At 28.6% G+C, this 8,949-nt stretch overlaps 1 protein-coding gene across 1 annotated transcript; it reads right to left on the reverse strand.

The window, feature by feature from the left end:
- Window positions 1-4,224: 4,224 nt before the first annotated feature.
- LOC101222301 (WEB family protein At1g75720) lies at window positions 4,225-6,997 on the reverse strand. Its single transcript, XM_004136444.3, has 2 exons — window positions 6,708-6,997; window positions 4,225-4,824 (listed from the first exon to the last, which is right to left on the reverse strand). Exons 1-2 carry the CDS (start codon window positions 6,840-6,842, stop codon window positions 4,360-4,362), a joined length of 600 nt encoding a protein of 199 aa, XP_004136492.2. The 5' UTR covers window positions 6,843-6,997; the 3' UTR covers window positions 4,225-4,359.
- Between the last annotated feature and the right edge of the window lie 1,952 nt (window positions 6,998-8,949).

The following is an 8,949-nucleotide window of genomic DNA, read 5'->3' on the forward strand; positions in this document are numbered from 1 at the left end:
GGTATACTGATTTAGATATGGCAGAGGACTTAGACAACATAAAGTCTACCGCTGGATACTTGATGACATTTGCATGTGGTGCAGTGTCATGACAGTTAAGGTTGCAAAAATGTATTGCACTTTCTACAACTGAAGCAGAGTATATTGTAGTAGCAGAAGCATGTAAAGAGATGTTGTGGATGAAGCACTTTATACATGAGATTGGCTTCAAAATATATTGAGGAATTCATTGATACAGGCCATTAATACAATGAACAAAAAGATGATTCATTGATATATATGTTTCATTTTGAAATTTATATTCTAACTTGAAAGTGACAAACATTTTCATCACTCCATGTTCATTTATTGTAACATTTTTCATATGGCCCTTATGTATACATATATAAGATTTTTTTTTTTTAATTTTCATATATATTTATATGAGAACTTCTCGTATATAGAAAAATGTTAAATTGTTTATAAAAACAAGAAAAAAAAATATTATGAATAGTATATTTCTATCTGTTTCTATCAATTTTTATTTTTGATAGACATCTTATCAGCCTTTATTAACGATAGACTTGTACCAATTTTTGTATATCACTAATAGACATTGATAAACCTGATCTATTAGCATTTATCAGTAACTTGTATCAATTTATACTAGGGGTCCCTTGCAAAAATAGCAAAAAAACTTAGAACTCATGTCACTATATTTTTTAAATTGCAAAAGCAACAAATTTTAAAAGTCGATAACCTTATATTACCATCTGATAGTTGTTCGATAACTCTATGATTACCATCTGATATCACTAATTTTGTCATATTCGCAATATGCAAAAAATATATGTCATGTGTTATTTTTTTCTAAATGTTTTTATCATTTGATGCAATTTTCTTTCTATTGTAAGAAATGACAAAAAATAAATTTGCTATAACTTGTAAATAGTTTGGTCCATTTTTCTATGTTTAAAAGGACTCCTACAAATATAACAAAATAAGTTCAATAAATTAGACTCATATCACCTCCATTTTTTATTTACAAAATTGATAAAATTCAAGCCTTAACTAAATTTGAAAAATGCAAAATTACAAACCTTCCAAAAACAAAACCAAAAATGGTGTTTGTGAAACAACTAGTTTTCATTATTAGATTAGTTTTTCACTGTATGGATACAAATATGATATGGAGATTTACAAACAAGAAGAAGAGAAAGTGGAAGAGGGAAGCATTCAAGGGAGATGACCAATAGAGAGAAGAATGTGTGGAAAGTTTGGGAACCATAAAAATTTAAAAGTAAAGAATATTTTACAATTTTTAGGAATTGAAATTTTCCATATTTGAAAATTTTTTAAAAATATGTGCCATAATTGCTAAGCACTATTCACATATCGTTACCCAACACAATTTTTTATTTAAAAAAAAAAAGCCTAAAATTTATATATTATTTTAATTTTCAGTATTATTGAAATAAAACTATTTCTAATTTTTTTAAAGAACCGATAATTTCTAACATTCTAATGTGCCCTTGCTAACACATAAGTATACAAATTTGATATTACAAAAGAAAAAAGAAAAAAGAAAAAAGAATCAATAGCCTAAACTTCTTTCTAGGAATTTATGAGCATCATAAGTTATGAATTCCCAAAGGCATGTGAGATCATCTACTAATTTTAGTTTTATATTAATTGATTTTGAAAATTGAAATGGCATACAGTATTATTAAGTTATTTATGTAAATAAATATTTAAAATATATCTTCGAATGTGTTACGGAATTGAGCAACAGATGAGATTTAAAAAGAAAAATAGAGCTGAAGTTGTGATGTCATTATTATGGAAAGATTTAAAAAATAAGAAAGGGAAGTACAAGACATAATTATAGCGTTTTACAGAAATGATTGTATGAAGTCCTAATTAAATAATTAATTAAAGAAAAATACTCATCTTATAATTTGTCATTTTACAAAAAGGGGTATTTTAGTACACAATAATTGGTTAAAAATGAGGGTCAATTATAGGGCATTTCAGTCCATTGGACCACTTTGACCCTTCCCCACCCCTCTTACTCTTCTTCTCTATCATCATCACTCCTTTACTAATTAATAATTTACCTTCCCCCATCACTAATTTTATACTAACTAAGTTCCTTTCTTCCTAATCTCTTCTAATTCTTTTTAATTAAAATCATAAATATCATTTTGGGGTCCACCAAAGGTTTTGAACATCAAAGCATTGCACCCTAAAGCTAAAGCTGCCCTTTCTAATACTTGTTTTTATCAATAAATGGGCCACCAACCTCATCATTCTTACCATCTTTTATGCCTACTTAAAACCTTTGGGGAATATTTCGTTTTTATAATCTTTACTTCACCATGCCAACATTCATCTTTTATATATATATACATATATGTTTACCAGATAATAAGAAGCAGAATCATGATATATAAGTGTTGATTTCAAATTTTGGTATTCTTTGACTGTGAATGTATGTTGCTTCATCTCAATGCCTTACACAAGGTTTAGAGATTTGGAGAGTAGATTGTTTGATGTGTTTTAGCGTCCCTTAAATGTCACGAGCTCTCTTGATTATACAAAATTGTATTTTGTGATGGCTATTAACTAATTAAATTCTCAAGTAATTAATAAAAATAGTTGCTAATTGTTGTGAATGGTTGGATTTAGTCCTCAAACATATACAAAACTATAAAACAACTTAGACATAATCTCTATTTTCTTATAATTAGTTTCTTTAAGCTCTATGGTCGTTCCAATTGTTTGACGTCCATACTTAGACATTATGGCTTCATGACATCTTATAGATCAATATTTGTACTTAGACAAATAAATTTATAATTTTACAGGCTACCCTGTGGACCAGTCTCCATACTTAACCAAATAAGTATTTACTTTTTCACCAAGAACAACAAGTGTTGACAACAAAATCTAGCCAAAAAAAATCTCACCATAATCTATTAGTAATTAATATGCAACTGATCACATACCAGCAAAGCCTCTTCTCTAAGTTACAAATTTTTCATCAGTGATATGAACAAAATTTCCAAGTAAAGAACATATTAAATAATATAAAGTCTGTTAGATATTGATGCCAATAGAAAACACATATAGAAGAAGTCAAGCACACTTTGATAATATTATTGTAACTTATACAATTTGGGGTATAAGTTAGTGTAAATTTGGAAGCAAATGAAGAGATCAACAGACTTTGTTATTATTGTTATTATTATACAAATTTGTTTGTTTGCGTGAGTTGGAATTCTTCATTGAATCAAACCCAAATGAATACTTATTCTACATTCTCAAATACCATAATTAATGATGGAAAAAAAAATATCTCCTTTAATACTCGTTTTCATTGGGACTACATGAGAATTTGTTTTTTAAAGGGAAATGATTTGTGCACATGGAGAGTTGGACACAATCTTTTAATATATGTATATATATTAAAATTAATCTCCCCTCTGACTATATGCTCTTCAAATCTTGGCACATAGAAAAAACCACACACATAAATTACAAATATTAATTCCTATATATATAAATCACAAAAGACCACACACATTATAGCCATTCCCATTTCCCCAAAAGAATTTTTACACAAATATGCAAAGGCCTAAAACTAGTGCAGCCCTTATCACTGCTGTTTCTTCTTCTTCTTCTTCTTCTAACTCTCTGAACTTCTCTTCCATGAAGCTGTTTCAACGAATCCGTAAGATGCTCGTACGGTTCGTCTTTTCTATCCCATCTCGAGTGTCATCATCGTCGAGACGAAGAACAAGCTATGACAAGTCGTTTGATCCACCAAAAACGTCGTGTAGCTCTTATTACTCTTCTCATTCCCACTATGATGAGGCCATTGCCGATTGTATTGAGTTTTTCAACAAGTCGTCGCAAGATAGGGGTTTTGAAGATCAAAAACCAATCACTAATTTGATGTGATATATACTGAGAGTACACCAACAAATTAAAATATCGTCCCATAGTGGACAATATGTCAAACCATGGTAGAAATATGAAGAAAAGTTTGTTAATCTCGATCGATCGAGAAAATTTGGTTTGTCCTTTGATTTTTATGTGTTGTTTATTCTTGTATTTATATCTATCTTTTTATTTAAGGGCTCCGAACGAATTCTAAGTGTGTTGTATCACCATTTGTATGTTCTTTTATTCTTCTTTGGTACTTTATGGTATTCGTTGTCACAAAATTGCAATATCAAAACATTTTTTTTAAATGAAAAAAAAGAAGTTTATATATATGCATGGAATTTATTATTACATGACCAATCTCATAATTCATTCGTCGTCAAACAGTCTGAACTCTTATTTTTTTTAGAAAAAGAACTAGTGAGTGTGTCTCTAATTTCCTTTTTTCTTGGAAAACATGCCGGAAATGAGTGGGATTAATGTCTTCTTGATCTTATTTTTCTCCCTCCTAATAGAGGATAGCCTGTCCAACTTCTCGACAGCGGCGGGAGGTGGAACAGTGAGGTGAGTGACGGCGGCTGCGGGAGGGTTTGCAAAAGTGACATAACGTTTTTTTTGGAATTCCATAGAATCAGACTGATCTACAAGAAGTTTAACATCCTCGGATTGATGGTTTAACAATAATGAAGATAATTCTCTTTCCTTTAAGAGTTGAAGCTCTTTTTTGGTTTTCTCAAGCTCTTCTTGAAGAGATGAAAGACAATGAGCCATTACCATGCTTTCTTCTTTGGCTTTTGAAAGGCTTTGCTTTGTTTCTTCTAACTCAGCTGCAACATTTCCTAGCTTCAATTGCCTTACCCCATTCCTCTCTTTATTCTCCTCATCTCTCCCTTGCATCTAATTCAAAACCCCACCTTTATATCATCAATTTCTTGTTTTATATCATCATTTAACACGATTCAATCTAATTCAAATAACAGTTTAATTTTCTTGACTCAACTATCTTACCTTCATATTATAAAATCCTATTTCATATTCACTGAGTTTTTTTCTTTAGAATAAATAAACGAATAGTTAAAAGAATTTAATGGTGAGCAATATGAAATTTTATTGATTACTATTCTTTAGATCTTGACTTGTTGAGACACGACCAAATAACTATTTTCTTTTAATTGATTTTGCTAATTAATTTGTTAAACATTATCTATTTTGACTCTTGAAAAAGTGAAATATATTTCTAAGCTTTCAAAACTGTATATTGATACTATTGTTTTATATTGAAAAATGAGAAGGGAGAGAGGATAACCTTCATTTTAGTCTATATACTTTAACTTTGGTTTATTATTTTAATCTACTTTTAAAAAATGATCATTTTCTTACATAAGTTTTCATTTTCAATTTTAAGAAATAAAATTGAACTTGGTAAAAGTTCAAAGATCAAAATAAACAAAAATTGAAAAATACAAAACAAAAAATATTTGAAAGTACAAGAACTAAAATGAATCAAGGCTAAAAAAATATAGAGACTAAAATGAGCATTTTAAAAATATAGGGATCAAAAGTATAAAAACTAAAGTAGTGTTTAAATAGTCTCGTACTTTCATCCCTAAGTTATAGACATCTATAACTATTTAAATCACAACCGTTGTTATATGTGTAAAGAATTTTATAATTAGAAGGAGGAGGGACACCCAAAAATATAAATTATAAAGGATTAAGTTGAAACAAAGTAAGACTACCTGCTATAACAATCACATTTTCGCATTGATTATTTATATATACACAATTAATTTTCTAGTCTAGTACAATTCATTGAATTTTTTTTGGTCCAATTTAACCTAATTACAAAATTAAACAATATGAAACGTGTATATTGTAAAATATTTTATTTGATGATTCGGCTACTATATATCTTACTTCAAATCGAAGCAAAGAAGACAAATCAGATTCCAAATTAAAGTTTTTGCTGATCTCAGTAAACAGACCAAATGCATCTTTGTTCCTTATCAGTTCATACCTATAATTTTTGGGTTCTCTTCTCTCTATCGAAACTTCAAAACAATAATAGTATCAATTTAATTATGCATATTTCCTAATTTTTACTCATATATTTATTATTAAAAAAATTAGTAATTTTGCTATATAAAATAATTTCTTAAATATTTTAATGTAAGAAAAAAAAATGTAAAGATCAGATAGACAATTATAGTTCTTCATTGAATTTGAAGTCATCAATTCGTATTTGTTTGTTTAGAACAAATTAGATGTTGATATTTTAGCACTTTTACGTATAGAAAATTTGGGTGATATCGAGTTCGTTAAATCAAGTAAAATAACTACAAAATAGTCTATAAGAGAGTTTTTTAAAATTTCTGTTAGTTGAAATTAGTAAATTATTAGTTTGAATTTTAATCGAATTTTAAAAATATAAATTGATATTTGTTCTAAATATTTTCTTACATAGTGAATCCGACTCGATGGAGATAAATTATCTGCTAACCACTAAAGGATAGAACATTTTACGTTTAAATTTCAAACTTATATATTGAATTTTTTTAGAAAATGAAATAACACAATACTATGTGCCTATATTTTGATTGTTAAAACAATTTCAAATATATTTTTAATAACTCAAAATCACTACTTTAAACTCATTAACAAACACATTTATGGTATTAAAATTGATTTTAAGTGATTTAATTAGAACAGTTTTTGATTGATATATATTGAAAATTACAAAGAACTTGAGCGGTAAAGAAGAAGAAGAAGAAGAAGAAGACCTGTTTAATTCTGTTGCTATAAAGTTCTCCAGCCAAAACTTTGTCACCGAACAACGTAACTGCTTCTTTTACTGAACGAAATGGCTTTCTTGTATCAATCTCTGCTCTTTTAAATCTCACACTTCCATTTTCCATCTTTATAAATTTGAACTAACAAACAACAAATATCCCACCAAATTATAAAAAAACTTACTTTGGTTGGGTTTCTGATCTACAAATTTGTAACAAAGACAGAGTCGGACCAACTAAATTTCAACTTTGTCGTTCCAACATTCAAACAGAGAGAAAGTAAAGAAGAATGTTAATATATTAGAGGCAATATGAAAGTAGCATAGCTTCGTTTCTTGGCTTCCAAGTTAATGGAATTCTGTTAGTTCTTTTAGGCAAAAAAAAACCAAAAGAGTGACAGTTGAAATCTATGCTTGTAATTGAAGTCTGGTTTGGGTCTATTTTCTTCCCCCTTTTTCACTTAGTTAAAGATATATATATATATATATACTGTGTGTACTTACTTTAATCAAACATATACTTAGCACACTTATTAAGCTTCTAATCTATTATTCCTCTTTCTGTACGCTTCTCTCCTCCTTTCCTCTTATTTATAATTCATTTTAATTCTTTCTTTTCAAATCATTTGTTGTCTCATTTATTTACTTCGTAAAACATGAATCAAATACGCAAATATTGGTAAATCAGTTTGGTGATAACCATCTAAAAGTTTGGGACCATTTTGTAAGAGAAAGATATATAGTTTACTGAAGATATATATATATATAAAGTCAATTGTTTGCTTATTTGTAAAGTAATGAAGAATACAGTGATCATACAGTTAGAGCCCAACTTGTATAACACCTTGGTTATCTAGATGGACATGCCCACTTGTTCTCAAAAGAATCCCTTAAGTTCAAGAGTTATTGTATCTCTATCAATGAATCCTTAGGGTCTTCGTTGAGAATCCATTTTCAATCAACTTTTTCGTGAGGAATGTTCCTATTACAAATTAATATAATGCTTCTCCAAGTTGAAACTTTCATAGCAAAAACCGCCAAAAGTCAAGATTGTTGTTTTGTTTTTCAAACGACGAACCCACACAGTTGCCTTGTTAAAACTTGATAAATGATCTCACACAATAGTACATGCAGCAACACCTGATAAGAATACACCAGATAAGGATACACCAAGAGCTTAAATAACATAACGAAAATAAAGAAAATATCTTCTAATACTATCGATAAAACAGTACCAATCAGAAAAACATCCCAAACAAGATAATGATATGCATATATACTTGTGAAACGATAACTTTCTATGGCATACTAGGAGACAACACCAACACTGCCCAAGGCAAACCACATATACCTTAAACAAATATACAGCTAACAATTAATAACAAAACTCTAATTACAAGTCTAATGTATACATCTATGTTTGAATAAAAAAATCTATCAATCACAAATAGTCATGTCAATTCTTAAATTAATAAAAAAAATTGTTGAACTTGAGATTAATAACAAACAAATTGGCATGTATTTGAAACTAAGATTGAAAACAAGAATTCAATTGGCCGTAATAATGTCATATGTGTCTATGCTATATATGATTGTTTAATTGAATAAACTAGCTTTTTTTCATTAAGTCCGGTTATTTGTTTTCAAGTTTAACGAACAAAACTAAGATTATTTGGACCTAGAGGTTAACCTCAAGTTCCAATTAATCGATGAGCTTCAAAGGTCATGGTCAAGTCTTTATTGACCTAAGATATATAACTCTATAAATATAATTTATCGATCTTATTAAAAGAAACATATCATCAAAACAATCTACTAACCATGATTATTTGGCAGCCTCAATGCTTTATAGGTGATCTTGTAGCTTACAAGGTGTCAACAAAGCATGTTGTTTTTATTTTCTAAATATTAAATCAGTTTGTAATTTGTAAAGTAATGTGTGGTTATTTGTTAGGATACCACGTAATAACAACATGCTTTGTTATTGTCCAATAAAATTATGTATATTTGAATTTTCTATTCTATATAGGTCGAGTGAACTCAAAAGAAGGAAGAATAGAGTATTTTATGAATGGTCGTGACGATACACTATGTAAGCTTTTATTGTAAACAATAAAATTGAAAATGACACAATTTGGTTTTTGTTATTTCATCAGGTTGATGGATATTTTATGAGGAGAAAATTTTGGATGCTACCAAAGTTACACCTATCTATCTTGATACAACTCAAACAA

Source organism: Cucumis sativus, chromosome 3 (genome assembly GCF_000004075.3).
Source record: "Cucumis sativus cultivar 9930 chromosome 3, Cucumber_9930_V3, whole genome shotgun sequence".
In the NCBI taxonomy this organism is placed as follows: Eukaryota; Viridiplantae; Streptophyta; class Magnoliopsida; order Cucurbitales; family Cucurbitaceae; genus Cucumis; species Cucumis sativus.